At 39.8% G+C, this 26,885-nt stretch overlaps 1 protein-coding gene across 1 annotated transcript; it reads right to left on the reverse strand.

Annotated features, from left to right (window-relative positions):
- Positions 1-1,593: 1,593 nt before the first annotated feature.
- On the reverse strand, positions 1,594-25,581 carry LOC123743796 (uncharacterized). Its single transcript, XM_082978053.1, has 12 exons — positions 25,430-25,581; positions 24,304-25,063; positions 23,983-24,111; positions 23,743-23,854; positions 23,522-23,588; positions 23,379-23,425; positions 13,403-13,584; positions 13,149-13,262; positions 5,648-5,934; positions 5,074-5,172; positions 2,214-2,292; positions 1,594-1,856 (listed from the first exon to the last, which is right to left on the reverse strand). The coding sequence occupies exons 3-12, from the start codon at positions 24,052-24,054 to the stop codon at positions 1,845-1,847; spliced, it is 1,071 nt and encodes a 356-aa protein (XP_082834179.1). The 5' UTR covers positions 24,055-24,111; positions 24,304-25,063; positions 25,430-25,581; the 3' UTR covers positions 1,594-1,844.
- Positions 25,582-26,885: the final 1,304 nt, after the last annotated feature.

Here is a 26,885-nt window from a genome sequence, read left to right on the forward strand (position 1 = left end):
CCAGTACTAAAACTCAAAATTCTTCCTCGTTTTGGAAGAAACAAGCCTAAACCTTGAACAAAGACTGTTGACATCTAGTGGAAGCCATAGGAATTGCAATCTGGGAGCTGGATTTGGATATGCCCCTATACTTTCCATTGTATGAGCATTGGCTCTCAACAAAAAAGAAATCTGGGTTGGTTTTTCTTTGGATTTTCACCAACAATATCTATTGTGTTATAGTCTCATACATTATTTTAAAATGTCTACAAACTTCAGAGTGCTTTCTATCCAATGGTACCAATCATATTCATATACTGGCTTCTGGGCCTGAGTAACAGGCAGTTTACATAGGGCACGCCTGTCATGCGGAAATTGAGAAAAAAGGACCTATGTTTTTATGAAAAAAATTATATCCAACTATCTATCACCAGTCTTGGAGAGAGAGGGAGAGAGATAGGGAAACAGAGATGACTGTCCATCTACCCATCAGTAATACAGGAGCAGGTAAGAAGACACTGGTATAGCCACTCACTCACACGCACAAACTCAAACATATACCTTACATTCTTTCGCACGTGCACACGCACACGCACACACTTTTGGAGGTAGTGGTTGCGCTACCAATAATTAATAATTGGAGCAAATTCGGAGCTCATGTTCTACCAACAATGACACACTCACAGACGCCGACCTGGAATGGAATCCTGACATCAGCTGCTGTATTCACTCTAGAACCATTGATTTTATGCTTAATTTTTCTTACTATGTAAATCTGTCAGGAGAAAACATCTGGTTTCTAACTATCCTCGCTCCTCACCATGTAAATCTGACAGGAGAAAACATCAGGTTTCTAACTATCCTCACTCCTCACCATGTAAATCTGACAGGAGAAAACATCAGGTTTCTAACTATCCTCACTCCTCACCATGTAAATCTGACAGGAGAAAACATCAGGTTTCTAACTATCCTCACCATGTAAATCTGACAGGAGAAAACATCAGGTTTCTAACTATCCTCGCTCCTCACCATGTAAATCTGACAGGAGAAAACATCAGGTTTCTAACTATCCTCGCCATGTAAATCTGTCATCGTCATCCAGACCATAAATTCTGATATAAAACCCTCTATTTTTCTCAGTCCACTCGTCAGGATTGGAACTTCACACGTTATACCCAGAAGGGTGAAAGTGTTAACAGGAGTTACGTTTGGTACTTCCCAAAGAGAAAGGGTTTGATCTATTCATTTAAGAACAGGTTTACATAGAAACCATAATGTTAGCCAAGTTGTTTTGCTTGTAAATCCAGGAAATAATTAAAGACACAGAAATTAGGCGTGATAAGGACAACTATTGTCTAATTGTTTGAAATCAGTGGAACCAACATGAATATAAAACATGCACACAGAAAAAATACAATAGTTTATACAATGGAGAATTGAAATATTGGCCAAGTGCCAGTCGGGCAACCTTAGCTTTTTCTGATTGGTCAATTCTTGGAAGCAATACCATCTGTTTATTTGCTAGCCAGAGCAATTCTTCTGATTGTGGAAGAGCACAGCAAACTGTAATATTCATAATGCAATATCCATAAGAAAATACCGTTTTACAGTTCACACAGTTTCATTCTTTGATTTTATTATCTAAATGTTTTTTATTTTATTGTAGCTCCTTTGTTGACAATTATTAGATGTGTTCATTCATTCTGTTATTGCATTAATACAGTTTAAACAGTAGTTGTTTGGGAGAAGTTTCAAACATAGAGTCATATTGGAATATGTCTGACAAGAGGAACAGTCCTGCCCAGTGTGAAAGCCAACACACACAGCCAAACACACACAGCTCCCTGTATTCTACAGCTGCACTGCTACAACTTCACCTAGAGAAGAGAGACAGAAACAAACAGATTTAAGGGACAGGACAAACAAGACCAAAGAACGATAACACATCTTATCTGAAAGGCTCTCATGACATAGCTGTCTCGATAGAGTCACTACGAACCAAATACTGACTGGCCATAGGATAGTTTGGGGCCAGATGGGCTGGTCCATTATTAAGCCCAGTGGGCTGGTCTAAATTGGGAGTTTTGCAAAGAATAACTGTTTTGGGAGAGGGTCAGTGTGTTAGAAAATACAAGTAAATGTTGAAAAGAAAAACAGTCACATTATCAGTCGTACACAATCCTCGACTGATTTCAATACAAGATAAACATGTCATAAGTAAATACGTCACTCACGCTAACGTCAGGTCCAGACTCCACAGACCACAGGTTGGGTTGATCCTCCACTTCCTCCTCGTCACCAGTGGGAAACCAACTAGGATAATATTACACAGACGGATTAGATTACATCAGATATTCATTGATTTATAGAATTTATTTGATATTAAAAGTATTAGGACACTCCAGCTGGAGACAACATTATATATGACGTCAGTTATATTACGCTGCCAGCTAGTAATACAGAGATGAACATCACAGAGGTATTTAACATTAACCTCTTACATCTAGACGTTCCGCTAGCGGAACACCTGCTCCAATATCCAATGATGGGCGTGGCGCGAATTACAAATTCCTCAAAAATACAAAAACTTCAATTTTTCAAACATATGACTATTTCACAGCATTTTAAAGACAAGACTCTCCTTTATCTAACCACACTGTCCGATTTCAAAAAGGCTTTACAGCGAAAGCAAAACATTAGATTATGTCAGCAGAGTACCAAGCCAGAAATAATCAGACACCCATTTTTCAAGGTAGCATATAATGTCACAAAAAACAAAACCACAGCTAAATGCAGCACTAACCTTTGATGATCTTCATCAGATGACAACCCTAGGACATTATGTTATACAATGCATGCATGTTTTGTTCAATCAAGTTCATATTTATATCAAAAACCAGCTTTTTACATTAGCATGTGACGTTCAGAACTAGCATACCCCCCGCACACATCCGGTGAATTTACTAAATTACTCACGATAAACGTTCACAAAAAGAATAACAATTATTTTAAGAATTATAGATACAGAACTCCTCTATGCACTCGATATGTCCGATTTTAAAATAGCTTTTCGGTGAAAGCACATTTTGCAATATTCTCAGTAGATAGCCCAGCCATCACGGCTAGCCATTTAGACACCGACCAAGTTTAGCCCTGATCAAACTCCGATTTACTATTACAAAAGTTTCATTACCTTTGTTGTCTTCGTCAGAATGCACTCCCAGGACTGCTACTTCAATAACAAATGTTGGTTTGGTCCAAAATAATCCATCGTTATATCCGAATAGCGGCGTTTTGTTCGTGCGTTCCAGACACTATCCGAAATGGTAAAGAAGGGTCGTGCGCATGGCGCAATTCGTGACAAAAAAATCTAAATATAACATTACCGTACTTCGAAGCATGTCAACCGCTGTTTAAAATCAATTTTTATGCAATTTTTCTCGTAGAAAAGCGATAATATTCCGACCGGGAATCTCCTTTTCGGCAAACAGAGGAAAAAAAATCACAAAGACGGGGGCGACCAGGTCACGCGCCTAAGCCCAGAGTACCTTGATAGGCCACTTGAGAAAGGCGATAATGTGTTTCAGCCTGGGGCTGGGATGACGACATTCAGGTTTTTCCCGGGCTCTGAGCGCCTATGGACGACGTAGGAAGTGTCACGTTAGAGCAGAGATCCTTAGTAAAAGATAGAGATGGCAAAGAAGTTCCAGAAATGGTCAGACAGGCCACTTCCTGTAAAGGAATCTCTCAGGTTTTGACCTGCCATTTGAGTTCTGTTATACTCACAGACACCATTCAAACAGTTTTAGAAACTTTAGGGTGTTTTCTATCCATATATAATAAGTATATGCATATTCTAGTTACTGGGTAGGATTAGTAACCAGATTAAATCGGGTACGTTTTTTATCCAGCCATGAAAATACTGCCCCCTAGCCATAAGAGGTTAATACAGAGATCACCTGGTTAATGTGATACACGTGTTCTACTGTAGTGTTTCACTGAGAGCCTGAAATCCAGACCTGTTTTGTGCTAACATCCCAGCTAGCTCATAAAGTTGAGCCCCTTGTCCTATTTGTGCTTGGACTTTAAAAAAGTTAAGCCAAAAAAGATAACACTGTTATTAAAAGTATTATTGAAACATTCAGTGAAGGTTTTAAGGAAGTTTAAAAAAAAGTAAAAATAACCTATAATTCTGTCTCTGAGCGTTAAAAAAAACTCCCAGGAAAACTTTCAGGGAACGTTCTCAGAACCTCCCTGGAGCCATAGTTAGACGTTCTCAGAACCTCTCTGTAAGCATAGTAAGACGTTCTCAGAACGTCCCTGGAACCATAGTAAGACGTTCTCAGAACGTCCCTGGAACCATAGTAAGACGTTCTCAGAACCTCCCTGGAATCATAGTAAGACGTTCTCAGAACGTCCCTGGAGCCATAGTTAGATGTTTTCAGAAACGTCCCTGGAGCCATAGTTAGACGTTCTCTGAACCTCCCTGGAAGCATAGTAAGACGTTCTCAGAAACCTCCCTGCAACCTTAAACTTAATGTTCCCAGAACAGGCTAAGTTTTCACTTCTGTTTTCAGAATGTTTAAAAAACGCTCCGTTTTACCAGTCAGTAAAGTTATGACTTCCTCCCTAGAACCAATGGTAAACCAAACATGCATGTTCCCACAACTTTCAATAAACCAAATGCGCTAGTTGGGATTACACTTCTTGTACTCCATGTCATATACCAAATTATGTTGACAAGGAGTAGAATGTTATCACAAAATAGATTGGTGCCCAGGCTAAAGAGATCCGTAGGGTTGAGAGCCTGTTTTGAGAGGGAGACCTGGCAAGACTTGTTTAGCTGGACCAAGCTAACTGTAGACTTAGAAAACAGGACATGGATAACTGTAAACTTAGTCAGCAGGACCAGGCTAACTGTAAACTTAGTTAGCAGGACCAGGCTAACTGTAGAAATAGATAGCAGGACCAGGCTAACTGTAGAATTAGATAGCAGGACCAGGCTAACTGTAGAATTAGATAGCAGGATCTGGCTAACTGTAAACCTAGTTAGCAGGATCATGCTAACTGTAGACTTGGATAGGCTAACTGCACCTTGAGGTGAATAGAGCCTTCTCGTTGATCATCTGGACTCTGAAGATGTTGACAGCCTTATAGACATCTATCACATCCTGGTACTTCTCCAGTAGAGGCCTGGAGAGAGAAACAGGTTAGAAAAGAGTCACTCCACAATATCACCACACTTGACAAGATTAAACACAACAACGTGGACTTGAGACACTATAAACTTCCATAGGCTATAAACCTCAAGATACCTCATATCATCAATATCAATCAGCATACCTCATATCATCAATATCAATCAGCATACCTCATATCATCAATATCAATCAGCATACCTCATATCATCAATATCAATCAGCATACCTCATATCATCAATATCAATCAGCATACCTGATATCATCAATATCAATCAGCATACCTCATATCATCAATATCAATCAGCATACCTCATATCATCAATATCAATCAGCATACCTCATATCATCAATATCAATCAGCATACCTCATATCATAAATATCAATCAGCATACCTCATATCATCAATATCAATCAGCATACATTATATTGTATCAGTTGTAATACATTATAATATCCTCAATATACCTGTAATATGTCCCTGACTCGTCCTTCTGGTTCCTCTGGTCTGACTTCATGTCTTCTTCCCCCAACTGGTAGCAGGGGCATGGGAAGAGGTTTAGCCCGGGGTAGAGGCAGGGCCTGGGGCCTGGTCTGGTCCTCTCTCCCAGGGGCAGGTTCTTTGCCAGGAAAGGTCTTAGCAGGGCTCTGGGCAGCAGAGACACCAGCCAGTAGATGGGCTCCTCATTCACAATGTCATGGAAGCTCTGGAGGTACTGACGCACGGCTGCAGAGGGCTGGATGGAGGACAGGTTCTGTAGGCAGGAGGAGGAGGAGGAGGAGGAAGAGAGACAGGGAGTTTACTATGTGGTTATGGAAGGTGTGAAGGTACTGAAACACGGCTGCAGAGGGCTGGATGGAGGACCGGTTCTGTAGGCAGGTGGAGGAGGAGGAGGAGGAGGAGGAGATGGAGGTAGAGGAGAAGAATGAGGAGGAAGAGGATATGGAGCAGGACGAGGAGGAGGAGATGGAGGTAGAGGAGAAGAATGAGGGGAGGAGATGGAGGAAGAGGAGGAGGAGATGGAAGTAGAGGAGGAGGAAGAGGAGGAGGAGGAGGAAGAGGAGATGGAGGTAGAGGATGAGGAAGAGGAGGAGGAGATGGAAGTAGAGGAGAAGAATGAGGAGGAGGATATGGAGGAGGAGTAAAAGGAGAAGCAAAATCTAATTTACATTTTATTTTGTTACAGGCTCTGAAATCAACTGGTGTTGACTTTACCGTGAAATGCTTAAGAGCATTCCCAATGATCCACAGTTAAAACATAATAACAGAAATGAAAGTAAAAGGAGGAATAAAATACAATAAACAAGAATGGATCTATATACAGGGAGTACCAGTACCAGATCAGTGTGGAGCTATCTACAGACCCAGATATATCTCTGCTGCAGAGGATAACTTTATTAGAGTTACCAGCCTCAGATTGCAGCCCAAATAAATTCTTCAGAGTTCAAATAACAGACACATCAGAACATCAACTGTTCAGAGGAGAAATAAAAGCTGAAATAAATCATTCTCTTTACTATTATTGTGACATTTGACATTCTTAAAATAAAGTGGTGATCCTAACTGACCTAAGACAGGGAATTTTCATTAGGATTAAATGTCAGGAATTGTGAAAAACTGAGTTTAAATGTATTTAGCTAAGGTGTATGTAAACCTCCGACTTCAACTGTATGTATGTATGTATGTATGTATGTATGTATGTATGTATGTATGTATGTATGTATGTATATATATATATCTAAATAATATATGTCTATACATACAGTACCAGTAAAAAGTTGACACATCTACTCGTTCAAGGGTTTTTCTTTATTTGTACTATTTTCTACATTGTAGAATAATAGAGAAGACATCAAAACTATGAAATAACACATATGGAATCATGTAGTAACCAAAAAAGTGTTAACCTGTTGGGGCTAGGGGGCAGTATTTTCACGGCCGGATAAAAAACGTACCCGATTTAAACTGGTTACTACTCTTACCCAGAAATGGGAATATGCATATAATTAGTAGATTTGGATAGAAAACACTCTACATTTTCTAAAACTGTTTGAATGGTGTCTGTGAGTATAACAGAACTCATATGGCAGGCCAAAACCTGAGAAGATACCATGCAGGAAGTGCCCTGTCTGACAATTTGTTGACCTTTATTGGGCATCTCTATCAAAAATACAGCATCTCTGCTGTAACGTGACATTTTCTAAGGCTTCAATTGGCTCTATGAAGGCGCCAGAAAGTGGAATGAGAGCTCTGCAGTCTCTGGGCGAAAAACAGCAGTGTTTGTGAGTGGTCAGGCTGGGAACACTGACACTGGAGCGCGCGTGCACGAGAGGACTACATTTTTTTCTTTCTCTCTTTGAACGAATACAACGTCGCCCGGTTGGAAAATTATCGCTATTTCATGAGAAAAATCGCATAAAAATTGATTTTAAACAGCGTTTGACATGCTTCGAAGTACGGTAATGGAATATTTTGAATTTTTTGGGCACGAAATATGCCCGCGCGTCACCCTTTGGATACTGACCTCAACGCACGAACAAAACGGAGCTATTTCAATATAAATATGGAATATTTCGAACCAAAACAACATTTGTTGTTGAAGTAGAAGTCCTGGGAGTGCATTCTGACGAAGAACAGCAAAGGTAATCCACTTTTTCTAATAGTAAATCTGAGTTTGTTGAGGGCCAAACTTGGTGGGTGTCAAATTAGCTAGCCGTGATGGCCAGGCTATCTACTCAGAATATTGCAAAATGTGCTTTCGCCTAAAAGCAATTTTAAAATCTGACACCGCGATTGCATAAAGGAGTTCTGTATCTATAATTCTTAAAATAATTGTTATGTATTTTGTGAACATTAATCGTGAGTAATTTAGTAAATTCACCGGAAGTTTGCGGTGGGTATGCTAGTTCTGAACATCACATGCTAAAGTAAAAAGCTGTTTTTTGATATAAATATGAACTTGATTGAACAAAACATGCATGTATTGTATAATATAATGTCCTAGGAGTGTCATCTGATGAAGATCATCAAAGGTTAGTGCTGCATTTAGCTGTGGTTTTGGTTTTTGTGACATATATGCATGCTTTGAAAATGGCTGTGTGATTATTTTTGGCAGGGTACTCTCCTGACATAATCTAATGTTTTGCTTTCGTTGTAAAGCCTTTTTGAAATCGGACAGTGTGGTTAGATTAAAGAATCCCATCAGTGATGAAATATGCTCCTTAATTTCTGGAATCACTGAGGTGGCATCATAGTCAGTAGTGTCAACAAATTCATGCAGGTTCTCGAATGAATCAGTATTTCCTTCATCAAGTCGCCTGCCCCACATTGCAAGCTTTCGAGTGAAAGAGCTGATCTTGTCTGTGACCTGAGGGAGGTGTTTATCTTTCCCTTGAAGCAGTAGATTTAGTTCATTTAGCTTTCCAAATATGTCACTCAGGTAGGCCAGTTTGGCAGGAAGTTCTCATCACTACATTTTTCTGCGAGGTCATACTTGTGTTCCTGCTCCGAAAACATTCTTATCTGCTCTCTGAGCTCAAAAACTCGGGACAAGACTTTTCCTCGTGACAGCCACCTTGCTTCACTGTGAAACAGCACAGCTTGATGTTCAGCTCCCATCTCCTCACAGATAGCAGTCCAGCATTTTGAATAGCTCTTCAGCTGTGGCTCTGTCTCTGACATATTTACAAAAAAGTAGATCCTCACACCGGGAGTTTGTCATGTCAAAACGTACATAAGCAATAAACAAACAGTCTTTGTTGCTGTCAGTTGCTTCACTGTAAGGTAAAACGTTTGTCTTTGAGTTTATCTACCAGCTGTTCTTTAAGATCGTTAGCAATGTTATTTATACGTCTGGCGACAGTGTCATTGGACAGAGGGATAGTTTTTATTTTTGCAGCACTTGCGTCATCCAGCATGACAGAGACCATGTCTAATGCTGCAGGCAGTATCAGCTCCTCTGCTATGGAGTGGGGTTTTTTGCACTGAGCAATTTGGTACGCCACCTTATATGATGCTAACAGTGCTCGCTGGTTTACTGAAGTAGCATTCACAAAGCGGGACGATTGTTGGCAATATTCGGCACGTTTTCGCTGAAAAAAACTCAAGCGGCTTATCAGTGTGATTGGGGTGAAATGTCTTTAAGTGACGCCTTAATTTATTTGGCTTCATGCTGTCCGCTACCAACATTTTTAGACACAGTAAACATACCGGTCTTTCCTCGTCTCCCACCGTAGTCACAGTGAAGCCAAGCGCTACATACGCTTCGTCATATTTCCTCGTCTTAGCTTTCGGGAGACTTACGTTTGTCTCATTATCTCCGTCTCTCTCCGCCTTTCTTTTCATCCCTGTTAAATATTTTTCCATGGTGTCTCTTAAGGGTTTGTTATCTGCACTTCATATCTCCTGCTCTGTGCTGCGTGCTCTTGTTCGGTGCAAAAAAACCCTACTCCCTGCGGCAAAAAAAAGCATGTTCCCCCCCTGGCATCGCCTCGAGGTCCTCCAGGGGGCGCGCCCCACTATATGAGAAGGACTGACTTAGTGTATGTAAACTTCTGACCCACTGGAATTGTGATACAGTGAATTATAAGTGAAATAATCTGTCTGTAAACAATTGTTGGAAAAATTAATTGTGTCATGTACAAAGTAGATGTCCTTACCAATTTGCCAAAACTATAGTTTGTTAACAAGAAATTTGTGGAGTGGTTGAAAAATGAGTTTTAATGACTCCAACCTTGGTGGCGTATGTAAACTTCCAACTTCAACTGCAGTATGCAATTGTCCTATAGTGGACAATTGTTGTTTTAGGGAAGTAGCCTAAAGACCAATAAAGAAAATGTCTATAAAGTTTTGTGTATACTACACATGGAAACAAATGTAATAGTGTTTTGTAATTTATTATAGCAGTTTTTTAGGGCACGTATGTCACGTCCTGACCAGTAGAGGGTGTAGTTGGGTCAGGACGTGGCAGAAGGGAGTGAGTGTTTTATTGTTTCATTTAATTTTGGCCGTGTGACTTCCAATCAAGCACAGCTGTAGAGGGTTGTGGTTGATTGGGAGTCACACATAAGTTGCCTACGTTTCCGTTGTGTGGTGTGGGTAATTGTGCTTGTCACTGTTGTTGCACCTGACAGGACTGTGTTGGCTGTCAGTTTTGTTGTTTTGTGAATTGTATGGTGTTCGTAACATTAAAAATGACGAACCCTAACTCCGCCGCATTTTGGTCCACTTCTTCCATAGACAGCCGTTACAGAACCACCCACCAAAGGACCAAGCAGCAGAAGAGGAGGAAGCCACAGGAGAGAAAAAGGGAACAATGGACATGGGAGGACGTCCTGGACGGCAAGGGAGCCTTCACCTGGGAAGAGATCCTGGCCGGAAGGGATCGCCTCCCATGGGAACAGGTGGAGGCACTCAGGAGAGTGGAGGCAGCTGGACAGAGGAACCATCGGGAATGTTACGCTGGAACACGGTTGGCTAGGAAGCGCGAGAGGCAGCCCCAATAATTTTTTTTGGGGGGGGCACATGGGACAGTCGGTGGAGCTGAGGTCGGAACCAGAGCCAGTCGGGATGACATTGGAGGTGAGCGAGGGATATGAGACAGAGACTGTGACGGGGTTAATGGGAAAATTAGGAGAGAGAGAGATGAGAGAGCTGCTAGTGTGGTGCATAAAGTACGGTATTCGCCCTAATGAGCGTGTCGTGGGTATGATGTCACCTGAGGCAGCTCTCCATACTCGTCCTGAGGTGCGTGCTGGTTGTCTGGTAAAGACTGTGCCTGCGCCCAGAAACAGGCCTCCTGCATGTCTTCCCAGCCCTGCACATCCTGTACCTACGCCCAGAACCAAGCCTCCTGCATGTCTTCCTATCCTGGTCAAGCCCGTGCCTCCTCCACGGACCAGTACTCCAGTGGGTCTCCCTATCCTGGTCAAGCCCGTGTTTCCTCCACGGACCAGTCCTCCAGTGGGTCTCCCTATCCTGGTCAAACCCGTGTCTCCTCCACAGACCAGTCCTCCAGTGGGTCTCCCTATCCTGGTCAAGCCCGTGTCTCCTCCACGGACAGTCCTCCAGTGGATCTCCCTATCCTGGTCAAGCCCGTGTCTCCTCCACGGACCGGTCCTCCAGTGGGTCTCTCCACCCTGGTCTCTCCTGTGCCACCTCCTCAAGCCAGGCCTCCGTTATGTCTCCCCAGCCTGGTGAATCCTGAGTCGGAGCTGCCCGCCAGTCAACAGTCGTCGGAGCTGCCCGCCAGTCAACAGTCGTCGGAGTGGCCAGACTGCCCTGTTCTGCCAGAGTGGCCGGACTGCCCTGTTCTGCCAGAGTGGCCGGACTGCCCTGTTCTGCCAGAGTGGCCGGACTGCCCTGTTCTGCCAGAGTGGCCGGACTGCCCTGTTCTGCCAGAGTGGCCGGACTGCCCTGTTCTGCCAGAGTGGCCGGACTGCCCTGTTCTGCCAGAGTGGCCGGACTGCCCTGTTCTGCCAGAGTGGCCGGACTGCCCTGTTCTGCCAGAGTGGCCGGACTGCCCTGTTCTGCCAGAGTTGCCCGCCTGCCCTGATCTGCCAGGGTGCCCGGCCTGTCAGGATCAGCCCGAGTGGTCCTCCTGCCCTCCGGTCCAGCCCGAGTGGCCCGCATGCCTTCCGGCCCAGCCCGAGTGGCCCGCATGCCTTCCGGCCCAGCCCGAGTGGTCCGTCTGCCAGGGTCAGCCCGAGTGGCCCGTCTGCCCGGCGCAGCGATCGGCGCCAACAGAGTGGGCGACGCCGAAGGTGGAGCGAGGTCCACGTCCTGCACCTGAGCCACCTCCAGGATAGGTGGGTTGGGGAGGGAGGGTGTAGCACAGTGCCGTCGGTGACGGCAGCCACCCTCCCTTCCCTCCCTTATTGTTTAGGTGTTCCTTTTTGTTGGGGATTTTTTTTGTGTTTTCCTTTTTTTAGGTGCATCCCGGGGTCTGCACCTTGAGGGGGGGGGTACTGTCACGTCCTGACCAGTAGAGGGTGTAGTTGGGTCAGGACGTGGCAGAAGGGAGTGAGTGTTTTATTGTTTCATTTAATTTTGGCCGTGTGACTTCCAATCAAGCACAGCTGTAGAGGGTTGTGGTTGATTGGGAGTCACACATAAGTTGCCTACGTTTCCGTTGTGTGGTGTGGGTAATTGTGCTTGTCACTGTTGTTGCACCTGACAGGACTGTGTTGGCTGTCAGTTTTGTTGTTTTGTTAATTGCATAGTGTTCGTAACATTAAAAATGACGAACCCTAACTCCGCCGCATTTTGGTCCACTTCTTCCGTAGACAGCCGTTACAACGTAAATGTGGCTCATTTGGCCAACATCCCTCTGGCAGCACCAGGTTGGATCTGAATGCATATGGGTTTCTCAAATATCTGGTAAATTAAAATCTTCCCTATCATGTTGTCCGGCACCAAATTTTCTTAAAGGAATCTCTGAAATGGCATATTGATTATATGAAGATTTTATAATATTCCCATGAAAATCTGTCACCAATTGGCTGGAAACCTAGCTATAAACAAACTAAATTCCAATTTAGGGAAATATAATTGTAACGCTAAAAGACTATGAACTGAACTGAATGATCTAAAGGGAGTCAAAAAGGGAAAAGATAGAAGATATTATTGATTTACCTTTTGGCGGTGTGTCTACATACACCAAAACTTGGGTAACCAAAATTAAACTTGAATTTAACCAAAACAAAAAAGGTTAAATAAGGGTCATTGAAAACATTTATGGTAGGTTTATTAAATTGATAAATCATCTACGTTCCAGTTGCTTTTAAGTCCTCTTAAATTATTTTTTTAATATATATTATCTTAAATTGTATATTAAGATATATTTTCTTAAATTGTATATTTAGATATATTATCTTAAAATGTATAATTAGATATATTATTTTAAATTGTATAATTAGATATATTATCTTAAATTATATATTAAGGGTGATTGTTATAACAGCTTCTTACCAGGTGTGGTGGAGTTTGGTTCTGGGCCTCCTTCAGAGACTCCTGGTAGCGTTGATGTGTTCTCTGGAGAAACTGCATGATGTCTGGAGGACCCTGGACTGTTCTGATCAGCACCTGGCTCGCACACACGCATACACACATTTACACACACAGAGCAACTTATCTTAAGATAGCTAGCGATGACAACCACGTATCACAGTCATAGTAAGTAAAACTTTATGATATTCGTTCTATTAAATTTATTTTCTTGTCACCTGCAGCATGGTGATGACTCTGTCCAGGTATAGCAGCTCCTGGTGGCAGAAGTCAGCATAGCAGTGGGCAGGCAGACGTCTGGAATACATCCCTCTGAGGAAGGCGGTGTCGAGGGTCTCATCTGCTACTCTCTCACTGGTCTCCCACAGGACGTCATAAATACTCACCTCTTCAACCAGCTCTGGGGGAGGGAGGGGAGAGAGAGAGAGAAATATATATATTTTTGTTTGTATTGCTTTGGTGCAGTTTTCACAAGTATGTGGTACATTTTAGCAACGATTAGTACAAAATCCAAAACAGATCATCAAAAAGACAGTTGTTTCAAAACTCTGAGTACATTTTCAATTGACTATTACAACACACAAAATCATACAGACACTTTTTCACCAAAACGTAGTGTTTCATCTAGAAATACATGTTTCACATTGCAATACATGTTCATATAAAGAAATTGCTTTTCACAATGCAACCCTCACTTTACTTAAGATATGATTCTCTTCTCATTTGTTAAAATACATTTTACTATCACTCTAATATATGCCATTCATGTAGCAGGTGCTTTATCCAAAGTTTTGGTATGTGACCCCAGTGGGAATCAAAACCCACAACTCTGGTGTTGCTAGTGCCATGCTCATACTAATTAAGCCACACAAGACACGATACATAAATACAATGAAATACATTTAATGATATCAATCCAGAACTACAGTACCAGTCAAAAGTTTAGACACACCTACTCATTCCAGGGATTTTCTTTATTTTTACTATTTTACACATTGTATAATAATAGTGAAAACATCTAAACTAAGAAATAACACATATTGAATCATGTAGTAACCAAAAAAGTGTTAAACAAATCAAAATATATTTGATATTTGAGATTCTTCAAAGTAGCCACCCTTTGTCTTGATGACAGTTTTGCACACTCTTGGCATTCAGCTTCATGAGGTAGTCACCTGGAATGCATTATAATTAACAGGTGTGCCATGTTAAACGTTAATTTGTGGAATGTCTTTCCTTTTTAATGCGTTTGAGCCAATCAGTTGTGTTGTGACAAGGTAGGGCTGCTATACAGAAGATAGCCCTATTTGGTAAAAGACCAAGTCCATATTATGGAAAGAACAGCTCAAATAAGCAAAGAAAAACGACAGTCAGTCATTACTTTAAGACATGAAGGTCAGTCAATGTGGAACATTTCAAGAACTTTGAAAGTTTCTTCAAGTGCAGTCGCAAAAAGCATCAAGCTCTGTGATGAAACTGGCTCTCATGAGGACCGCCACAGGAAAGGAAGACCCAGAGTTACCTCTGCTGCAGAGGATAAGTTCATTAGAGTTACCAGCCTCAGAAATTGCAGCCCAAATAAATGTTTCACAGAGCTCAAGTAACAGACACATCTCAACATCAACTGTTCAGAGGAGACTGAGTGAATCAGGCCTCCATGGACGAATTGCTGCAAAGAAACCACTACTAAAGGACACCAATAAGAAGAGACTTGCTTGGGCCAAGAAACACGAGCAATGGACATTAGACCGGTGGAAATCTGTTGTTTGTTCTGATGAGCCCCAATTTTTGATTCCAACCGCCTTGTATCTGAGACGCAGAGTAGGTGAATGGATGATCTCCGCATGTGTGGTTCCCACCATGAAGGAGGAGGTGTGATGGTGTGGGGTTGCTTTGCTGGTGACACTGTCAGTGATTTATTTTGAATTCAAGGCAAACTCAACCAGCATGGCTACCATATAATTCTGCAGCGATGCTCCATCCCTGGTGTGAACTTAGTGGGACAATAATGACCCAACACACCTCCAGGCTGTGTAAGGGCTATTTGACCAAGAAGGAGAGTGATAGAGTGCTGCATCAGATAACCTGGCCTCCACAATTACCTGACCTCAACCCAATTGAGATGATTTGGGATGAGTTGGACCGCAGATTTAAGGAAAAGCAGACAAGTGCCCAGCACATGTGGGAACTCCTTCAAGAATGTTGGAAAAGCATTCCAGGTGAAGCTGGTTAAGAGAATTCCAAGAGTTTGCAAAGCTGTCATCAATGCAAAGGGTGGCTACTTAGAAGAATCTAAAATATATTTGGATTTGCTTAATACTTTTTTGCTTACTACATGATTCCATATGTGTTACTTCATAGTTTTGATGTCTTCACTATTATTCTACAATGTAGAAAATAATAAAAACTATATCAGGCTTCTATTTGCAATTCCAAAAATGTTTTTCACCAGGTGCATTTACTGTGATGTGGATGAGAACCTATGGCCAAATGCTCCAGACAGGCTTGATGCTAACTAACGCCTGCTAAACCTTGTTTCTTTCATTCATTCATTTAATTTGTATCATCTGATTACAGTACACCTATGTTGTAATGATATCGGAACAATACATTTATGTCTTAATTTCCCAAAGACTATTCCATATACTATTTGAACTCTTCCAGGCGTGTTTTGAGACAGGCATTATTCCTTCTGTTTAGTACAAATCCATAATCAAGCCGTTCCAAAAATCCTCCAAAAAGGACCCTAAAATCACATTGAACCATAGAGGGATTGGTCCCATTAGCACTGTGTGTAAATTGTATTGCTGCATTCTAAATAACAGGCTCTGCCACTATCTACAACAGTCTGGTCAGCTTGCTGATGAATAGAATGCTTTAAGAAAGCCAGAGTGTTTGATGTGATTTTTTTTGTTATGTAACTTCAATTGATGGACCGGTGCGTCAATCAACTCCAGGGGGTGAAATAGCTTGCCTCAGTTTTTTTTATTTTCAAGCGGAAAATATATTTTGCTGAAGGGAGGGCCATCCATTTTCATTTCAGAGAGATTTGATTTTCGCCATGTGACATTATTATAAATAATGTTTACTCCCTAAGTTGAGAAAATGTCATTATGTTTTGGTGATTAAATCAATGTTCTCATTGTATTTTACTGTAAACATATATTTTGGATCAATGGTTGTGTGGTGAGAGATGTCTCCAAACAAAAATGGATGCTCTATAAAAAGGTTTTGAATAGAAGACTGGCTGCATTGCAACTGTTACCAGTTTGGAGTTTTGTACTAAGAGTTCTGAAAATTCCACACATACTTGTGAAAATAGCACCAATGTGAGTAAGAAAATAAGTAACTAGATAGTCATTTTCCATGAAGGTAACCTGTGGGGTTGCTTTAACTCAACAAGTATTGTTGTGGCAGTGGAACAAATGTTAAAACGCTTTATTTAAGCAAAGTAATGAAATATAGTCAAAAATAATAACAAATACACCAATATCTGGTCTGTTTACTTTGATGGACTACTATGTGAATCTTATTACTTTGGAGTGTGGGGCAGTTAGGTCACATATTTCATCACTAACAACTATAGTCAGACTACTACACTTCCACTCATAAGGAATTAGAAAAGTTTTAGGATATTATTTAGGGAGGAAATATGATTAAAGTTACGTCATTTAGCAGATGCTCTTATCCAGAGCAACTTACAGTAGTGAATGCATACATTTCATTTCATACATTTTTATTTCTTTATTTCCTGTATTGGCCCCCCATGGGAATCGAACCCACAACCCTGGCGTTGCAAACACCATTGCAAACACCATGCTCTACCAACTGATCCACAGGGATATGGTGCATCTAATGGAAGTAGTTTAGAAGTTTGTTAGTGTTACATTTTATTTGGCTGGTTTAGTAGAGGGAGTGACTGTTGAAGAAATAGTTGATAGTAGCGTTCAGTGGGTAGTACGAGTAGATAGATATTAGTAGATAAATGTTAGATATTACTTGTTAGATATTAGTAGTGGTAGATAAATGTTAGATATTAGTAGTAGTAGATAAATGTTAGATATTAGTAGTAGTAGATAAATGTTAGATATTACTTGTTAGATATTGGTAGATATTAGTAGTGGTAGATAAATGTTAGATATTACGTGTTAGATATTGGTAGATAAATGTTAGATATTGGTATATATTAGTAGTGGTAGATAAATGTTAGATATTACTTGTTAGATATTGGTAGATAATGGTCGATATTAGTAGTGGTAGATAAATGTTAGATATTACTTGTTAGATATTGGTAGATAGTAGTGGTAGATAAATGTTAGATATTGCTGTACTGTCGGAACAAGAAGCACACGCATTTCGCTACACCCACAATAACATCTGCTAAACACATGTATGTGACCAATAACATTATATTTTATTTCATTTTTTGTTGTTGTTCTGAATGCAGTTAGACGGTTGAGCCCTCGGACTATCAACCTCGTGCTATCTTCAATCTGCACAGACAACTAATGACCTTTTACACACTATCTGCTAACTGCCACGGACACAAGAATGATGTATTCTTCTATAAAAGCAGAGACCCGACTACGTTTGTTAAGTTTTCAACTGAACAATTCTTGGTGATGGTTGATTGCTTCATTTTTGCAAATCTTATAAAATTGTTGTTTGAAAGAATCTGCAGTCTCTCTCTTCCTGTAGAACTGCTACCACAGGTAAGTGGGTTAGAGATGTTAAAATTAGCATAATGCATAATCAGTCTTAATTAGAACATTCTAAAAGTTCTATAGCAGTTAATTCAACAGTGGGAAGTTAGCTACATTAAACTAGTTCTATAGCAGTTAATTCAACAGTGGGAAGTTAGCTACATTAAACTAGTTCTATAGCAGTTAATTCAACAGTGGGAAGTTAGCTACATTAAACTAGTTCTATAGCAGTTAATTCAACAGTGGGAAGTTAGCTACATTAAACTAGTTCTATAGCAGTTAATTCAACAGTGGGAAGTTAGCTACATTAAACTAGTTCTATAGCAGTTAATTCAACAGTGGGAAGTTAGCTACATTAAACTAGTTCTATAGCAGTTAATTCAACAGTGGGAAGTTAGCTACATTAAACTAGTTCTATAGCAGTTAATTCAACAGTAGGAAGTTAGCTACATTAAACTAGTTCTATAGCAGTTAATTCAACAGTAGGAAGTTAGCTACATTAAACTAGTTCTATAGCAGTTAATTCAACAGTGGGAAGTTAGCTACATTAAACTAGTTGATGCAGTTAATTCAACAGTGGGAAGTTAGCTACATTAAACTAGTTCTATAGCAGTTAATTCAACAGTAGGAAGTTAGCTACATTAAACTAGTTCTATAGCAGTTAATTCAACAGTGGGAAGTTAGCTACATTAAACTAGTTCTATAGCAGTTAATTCAACAGTGGGAAGTTAGCTACATTAAACTAGTTCTATAGCAGTTAGTTCAACAGTGGGAAGTTAGCTACATTAAACTAGTTGATGCAGTTAATTCAACAGTAGGAAGTTAGCTACATTAAACTAGTTCTATAGCAGTTAATTCAACAGTGGGAAGTTAGCTACATTAAACTAGTTCTATAGCAGTTAATTCAACAGTGGGAAGTTAGCTACATTAAACTAGTTCTATAGCAGTTAATTCAACAGTGGGAAGTTAGCTACATTAAACTAGTTCTATAGCAGTTAATTCAACAGTGGGAAGTTAGCTACATTAAACTAGTTCTATAGCAGTTAATTCAACAGTGGGAAGTTAGCTACATTAAACTAGTTCTATAGCAGTTAATTCAACAGTGGGAAGTTAGCTACATTAAACTAGTTCTATAGCAGTTAATTCAACAGTGGGAAGTTAGCTACATTAAACTAGTTCTATAGCAGTTAATTCAACAGTGGGATGTTAGCTACATTAAACTAGTTCTATAGCAGTTAATTCAACAGTGGGAAGTTAGCTACATTAAACTAGTTCTATAGCAGTTAATTCAACAGTAGGAAGTTAGCTACATTAAACTAGTTCTATAGCAGTTAATTCAGCAGTGGGAAGTTAGCTACATTGAACTAGTTCTATAGCAGTTAATTCAACAGTAGGAAGTTAGCTACATTAAACTAGTTCTATAGCAGTTAATTCAACAGTAGGAAGTTAGCTACATTAAACTAGTTCTATAGCAGTTAATTCAACAGTGGGAAGTTAGCTACATTAAACTAGTTATATAGCAGTTAATTCAACAGTGGGAAGTTAGCTACATTAAACTAGTTCTATAGCAGTTAATTCAACAGTAGGAAGTTAGCTACATTAAACTAGTTCTATAGCAGTTAATTCAACAGTGGGAAGTTAGCTACATTAAACTAGTTATATAGCAGTTAATTCAACAGTGGGAAGTTAGCTACATTAAACTAGTTCTATAGCAGTTAATTCAACAGTGGGATGTTAGCTACATTAAACTAGTTATATAGCAGTTAATTCAACAGTGGGAAGTTAGCTACATTAAACTAGTTATATAGCAGTTAATTCAACAGTGGGAAGTTAGCTACATTAAACTAGTTCTATAGCAGTTAATTCAACAGTAGGAAGTTAGCTACATTAAACTAGTTCTATAGCAGTTAATTCAACAGTGGGAAGTTAGCTACATTAAACTAGTTCTATAGCAGTTAATTCAACAGTGGGAAGTTAGCTACATTAAACTAGTTGATGCAGTTAATTCAACAGTGGGAAGTTAGCTACATTAAACTAGTTGATGCAGTTAATTCAACAGTGGGAAGTTAGCTACATTAAACTAGTTCTATAGCAGTTAATTCAACAGTGGGAAGTTAGCTACATTAAACTAGTTCTATAGCAGTTAATTCAACAGTGGGAAGTTAGCTACATTAAACTAGTTCTATAGCAGTTAATTCAACAGTGGGAAGTTAGCTACATTAAACTAGTTGATGCAGTTAATTCAACAGTGGGAAGTTAGCTACATTAAACTAGTTATATAGCAGTTAATTCAACAGTGGGAAGTTAGCTACATTAAACTAGTTCTATAGCAGTTAATTCAACAGTGGGAAGTTAGCTACATTAAACTAGTTGATGCAGTTAATTCAACAGTGGGAAGTTAGCTACATTAAACTAGTTCTATAGCAGTTAATTCAACAGTAGGAAGTTAGCTACATTAAACTAGTTCTATAGCAGTTAATTCAACAGTGGGAAGTTAGCTACATTAAACTAGTTCTATAGCAGTTAATTCAACAGTGGGAAGTTAGCTACATTAAACTAGTTATATAGCAGTTAATTCAACAGTAGGAAGTTAGCTACATTAAACTAGTTCTATAGCAGTTAATTCAACAGTGGGAAGTTAGCTACATTAAACTAGTTCTATAGCAGTTAATTCAACAGTGGGAAGTTAGCTACATTAAACTAGTTCTATAGCAGTTAATTCAACAGTGGGAAGTTAGCTACATTAAACTAGTTCTATAGCAGTTAATTCAACAGTGGGAAGTTAGCTACATTAAACTAGTTATATAGCAGTTAATTCAACAGTGGGAAGTTAGCTACATTAAACTAGTTGATGCAGTTAATTCAACAGTGGGAAGTTAGCTACATTAAACTAGTTCTATAGCAGTTAATTCAACAGTGGGAAGTTAGCTACATTAAACTAGTTGATGCAGTTAATTCAACAGTGGGAAGTTAGCTACATTAAACTAGTTCTATAGCAGTTAATTCAACAGTGGGAAGTTAGCTACATTAAACTAGTTCTATAGCAGTTAATTCAACAGTGGGAAGTTAGCTACATTAAACTAGTTCTATAGCAGTTAATTCAACAGTGGGAAGTTAGCTACATTAAACTAGTTCTATAGCAGTTAATTCAACAGTGGGAAGTTAGCTACATTAAACTAGTTATATAGCAGTTAATTCAACAGTGGGAAGTTAGCTACATTAAACTAGTTCTATAGCAGTTAATTCAACAGTGGGAAGTTAGCTACATTAAACTAGTTCTATAGCAGTTAATTCAACAGTGGGAAGTTAGCTACATTAAACTAGTTATATAGCAGTTAATTCAACAGTAGGAAGTTAGCTACATTAAACTAGTTATATAGCAGTTAATTCAACAGTGGGAAGTTAGCTACATTAAACTAGTTCTATAGCAGTTAATTCAACAGTGGGAAGTTAGCTACATTAAACTAGTTCTATAGCAGTTAATTCAACAGTAGGAAGTTAGCTACATTAAACTAGTTGATGCAGTTAATTCAACAGTAGGAAGTTAGCTACATTAAACTAGTTCTATAGCAGTTAATTCAACAGTGGGAAGTTAGCTACATTAAACTAGTTATATAGCAGTTAATTCAACAGTGGGAAGTTAGCTACATTAAACTAGTTCTATAGCAGTTAATTCAACAGTGGGAAGTTAGCTACATTAAACTAGTTCTATAGCAGTTAATTCAACAGTAGGAAGTTAGCTACATTAAACTAGTTCTATAGCAGTTAATTCAACAGTGGGAAGTTAGCTACATTAAACTAGTTCTATAGCAGTTAATTCAACAGTGGGAAGTTAGCTACATTAAACTAGTTCTATAGCAGTTAATTCAACAGTGGGAAGTTAGCTACATTAAACTAGTTATATAGCAGTTAATTCAACAGTGGGAAGTTAGCTACATTAAACTAGTTCTATAGCAGTTAATTCAACAGTGGGAAGTTAGCTACATTAAACTAGTTCTATAGCAGTTAGTTCAACAGTGGGAAGTTAGCTACATTAAACTAGTTCTATAGCAGTTAATTCAACAGTAGGAAGTTAGCTACATTAAACTAGTTCTATAGCAGTTAATTCAACAGTGGGATGTTAGCTACATTAAACTAGTTCTATAGCAGTTAATTCAACAGTGGGAAGTTAGCTACATTAAACTAGTTCTATAGCAGTTAATTCAACAGTGGGAAGTTAGCTACATTAAACTAGTTGATGCAGTTAATTCAACAGTGGGAAGTTAGCTACATTAAACTAGTTATATAGCAGTTAATTCAACAGTGGGAAGTTAGCTACATTAAACTAGTTCTATAGCAGTTAATTCAACAGTGGGAAGTTAGCTACATTAAACTAGTTCTATAGCAGTTAATTCAACAGTGGGAAGTTAGCTACATTAAACTAGTTCTATAGCAGTTAATTCAACAGTGGGAAGTTAGCTACATTAAACTAGTTCTATAGCAGTTAATTCAACAGTGGGAAGTTAGCTACATTAAACTAGTTCTATAGCAGTTAATTCAACAGTGGGAAGTTAGCTACATTAAACTAGTTGATGCAGTTAATTCAACAGTGGGAAGTTAGCTACATTAAACTAGTTCTATAGCAGTTAATTCAACAGTAGGAAGTTAGCTACATTAAACTAGTTCTATAGCAGTTGATTCAACAGTAGGAAGTTAGCTACATTAAACTAGTTCTATAGCAGTTAATTCAACAGTGGGAAGTTAGCTACATTAAACTAGTTCTATAGCAGTTAATTCAACAGTGGGAAGTTAGCGACATTAAACTAGTTCTATAGCAGTTAATTCAACAGTAGGAAGTTAGCTACATTAAACTAGTTCTATAGCAGTTAATTCAACAGTGGGAAGTTAGCTACATTAAACTAGTTCTATAGCAGTTAATTCAACAGTAGGAAGTTAGCTACATTAAACTAGTTCTATAGCAGTTAATTCAACAGTAGGAAGTTAGCTACATTAAACTAGTTGATGCAGTTACCAAAACAGCTGTATAGTTTGACTGGTAAAAGTTATTTCTGTTCTAATTTTAGATTTGAATAGCAGAGTAGACTAATAATATGCTCTACGTTTTTGTCGAAGCTTCTGGGAAAGGGGTCAAAATAGCTGATTAGTGTCAAAGTCACATTGTTTTGAGTGAACAGAATGTTGGAAGTCAGATTTAAAATGGGAGATTTAAATAAAGGGAGCTTTATAATGTTGAAGATATCCCATTAAAGAGGAAGAGATTTTCTAGGAGGAAAAAAAGCTTAATAGTTTAAAAACAATTCCAGACCGGTCAACACGTTTTAAAGGGAAATGCGTTCACAAGTGTCATTAATCATCAGACAGCTGTCATCTTCTTAATGTCAGAGTGCCATTCAACAAGGAGCTGCACCTGTAACTAACCACTATCAGACATCAGAAACTTCTTGATCTCTTCATCTGTCAAGCCTAGGCAATGGGACAAAACAATTCCTACCTCTCTCATGTGCTTTTTTCTGACTTGGTAATGCTGCTAAACCAGATCTAAAAGAAAATGAAAAAAAATACATGAATGTAATTTAGTGTTAATATGGTCTCTGTAAGAACATGTCCAGATACAAGACAGTGTTATCCTGCTACCTTGTCTCCATAGAACACACATAGAACCTCAGCTCTCCACAGGACACGTCATTCCAGCCCTGCCCACCTGTTGTCAAGGCAACAACAAATCACACTTCAGTTATTTCAATGTGCTCAGAGTGTGTGTGCGTGTGTGTGTGTGTGTGTGTGTGTGTGTGTGTGTGTGTGTGTGTGTGTGTGTGTGTGTGTGTGTGTGTGTGTGTGTGTGTGTGTGTGTGTACCTCCAGTGTGTAGCTCCATACAGTTCTCCCCCTGTCCAGAGTTACTGGGCTCATCCTCCTCCCAGTAAACATCGTCAACAGCTGAGCCGTCACTCCACAGCCACATCCCCTCCTTATCACAGAAAAACATTGATTGGTTGATTAATTGATTGAAACCACTTCTTTTTGTTTTTAAACCTGTAGACATTTGACAGATTGATTGACAGACTGACTGACTAATGAATTATTGACCCAGTTTACCTGAGCTGCGTCGTAGCCTCCTATCCAGACCGGCTGGTATGTGTGTCTCCTGACCAGATCCTGGACAAACATCTGTTGACCAGGGCTGTGAACCGACACCAAGTTCCCTCTGTGCTGGGAGCAGTACGACTAGAGGGACACCCAGAAAACACTGTTAGCCCGCTGAGCTAAAGCCCAGGCATTACCTCAGGGAGCAAAGATCAATGCAGGCTAGAAATTGACATTTCCTGAAGTAAATGTGTGCTTGCTAGTCTTGAAGTATCAATGGTTGTGAAATAGTAGTAGTAATTAATAATTGTCTCTCCCTGTTACAAGTGTTACCTCTGCAGTGGCCCAGGTGGCCCAGACGGGGTAGAAGGAGAAGCAGCGATGCTCATTCTGATGCCACCCGGCTGGGCATGGTGACTGGGAGTCCACCCCTTCCACCTCCTCCTCTGTAGTGTTCACCACCCCCGAGGCAGCATCCACCCCTGGAACAACAACTACACACACCGACAGTATGTACTGTTAAAGAGCTGTGGTTGACTTAGTTTACCTGGTACATTAAAGCAATTAATGGAATAATCCCAAAAGTGCAAACTAAGCTAGACCAAGTAGCACCTCAAATACTTTATAGCATTTAGAGTTGTGTTTGACCAGATACAATGCAATTTTACAGTTAACAAATTGACAACAGACTTTCAGCATGCTTATAGAGGTGGACATTGAACATGTACGACGCTTACAAAAATGGTTGATGATTGGCTGAGTGAAAATCATGATAAAAAGATTGTGGGAGCTGTTTTGTTAGACTTCAGTGTGGCCTTTGACATTATCAATCAAAGTCTGATACTGGAAAAACGTATGTGTTATGGCTTTACACCACCTGCTATATTGTGGATAAAGAGTTACCTGACCTGCCTAGTTAAATAAAGGTTACATGGTTTTTTAATTACAGAACACAGAGGGTGTTCTTTATCATTGAATTAAACTATTTACACACACACTGTTTCATTTCAAGTTTCAACTTTTATATTTGCCAGTTGCGAGGTGCAGAGCCATCACTGCCCAACAAAGCAGCAGAGACATCCTACCAACCGATCTACAGAGGAAACAATGATATTATATTACATAACAACATAGCTTTACATTTAATAACCTTTAATAGTGTTAAAGGGATCATGAATACCATTTTAACGTCTCTGTGTGCATTATGAAGGAAGGTAGTGGTTGTTTCACGAGCAAATGCTATCTAGCATTAGCACAATGACTGGAAGTCTCCAGGTACGGTAGCATTGCTAATGTACCTGTAGACTTCCAGTCATTGCGCTAGAATCGTACATTATGCATTTAACATAACTTAATTTAAAATGACATTGCATAACATGACAAAACATAACACAACTTTTAAGTGACATAAGTTAACATGACATAAGAGAGCAGCTCCATCTGTAACATAGTACATTACCTGTACATAGATCAGAGAATGTTGAGAGTACCTGAGCTAGCCAGTAACACTGTGACAGTAGTAGTAGCTTGGTCCTGGTAGGATAGCTCAGAGCATCTGCTCTTTTCTACCTGCTTCTGGCTTGGATTAGTCACTGTTGAGGAGGAGGAGGAGTGAATTCAGATGACGTGAGGAGAAGAGATGAGGAAATGATATGGTACTGCAGAACAGCAACCAGCCCATATCGTCCTCTCTACACTAGTGGTTGTGTCCTAAAAGCCTCAGCCCTGCCCCCCCGCGACGTCCTCCACCTGCTAGCTCCCACCCGCTGCAGACTAGAATCACATCAACATCCTGCTAGTTCTAACAACACATCTCCTGTTCTGACAGACTAGAATCACATCAACATCCTGCTAGTTCTAACAACACATCTCCTGTTCTGACAGACTAGAATCACATCAACATCCTGCTAGTTCTAACAACACATCTCCTGTTCTGACAGACTAGAATCACATCAACATCCTGCTAGTTCTAACAACACATCTCCTGTTCTGACAGACTAGAATCACATCAACATCCTGCTAGTTCTAACAACACATCTCCTGTTCTGACAGACTAGAATCACATCAACATCCTGCTAGTTCTAACAACACATCTCCTGTTCTGACAGAAGACACAGAGCAAACCCCTCAGACACGCACTAACCTTAAGTAAGGTCACACACTCGCTCTCTCGCTGTATCACACTTACATATTATAGTGCATGTTAATGTACAAAGAAACTTGGTTGCAAAAAAAAAACATCTTTGCATCTCAACAAATTATTATTTAAGATTGAAAAAGGACTTCGGGCTACACTTGAATGTCTAAAACCAGATGGATCGTTTGACAAATGATGATGGACCTGCAAATTGATTTTGACAAACAAATCAGTCCAAAAACGGTCTCTCTCTTTCAAAATCCCCATGTGGCCCTTAAGCCAAAATTACTATTAAACCCACCCTGATGTAAAGGGACAAGAGGAGAGAGAGAGTGAAAGTCAAATCAAATCAAATCGTATTTGTCACCTGCGCCGAATACAACAGTTGTAGTACACCTTACAGTGAAACGCTTACTTACAGGCCCTAACCAACAGTGCAGTTTTTAAGTAAAACATTGCGTGAGTGAGAGAGAGAAGAGGGAGAGAGAGAAAGAGAGGGAGAGAGAGAAATAAAGAGAGGGAGAGAGAGGGAGACTTTCTTTACTGATACATTCTCATTTCATTTCATTAAAACCTCCCCACACTCCCACCCCACTTTAAAAACAAATAGCTAATGTGCTGCATAATCACATGTACAGATGGAGGGAGAGAGAGAGTGAGAGAGTGACAGAGAGAGACAGAGAGAGACAGAGAGACAGAGAGAGAGAGAGGGAGGAGAGAGAGACAGAGAGAGAGACAGAGAGACAGAGAGACAGAGAGAGAGAGAGGGAGGAGAGAG

Source organism: Salmo salar, chromosome 07, assembly GCF_965601325.2.
Source record: "Salmo salar chromosome 07, fSalSal1, whole genome shotgun sequence".
In the NCBI taxonomy this organism is placed as follows: Eukaryota; Metazoa; Chordata; class Actinopteri; order Salmoniformes; family Salmonidae; genus Salmo; species Salmo salar.

Coding starts and splice junctions, on each gene's coding strand:
- LOC123743796 (XM_082978053.1), bottom strand. CDS start 24,054: ATGTTTGTCCAGGATCTGGTCAGGAGACACACATACCAGCCGGTCTGG. Junction 23,589..23,742: donor TATGGAGCTACACACTGGAG/GTACACACACAC, acceptor CCTTGACAACAG/GTGGGCAGGGCTGGAATGAC. Junction 2,293..5,073: donor AAGGCTCTATTCACCTCAAG/GTGCAGTTAGCC, acceptor ATATTATCCTAG/TTGGTTTCCCACTGGTGACG.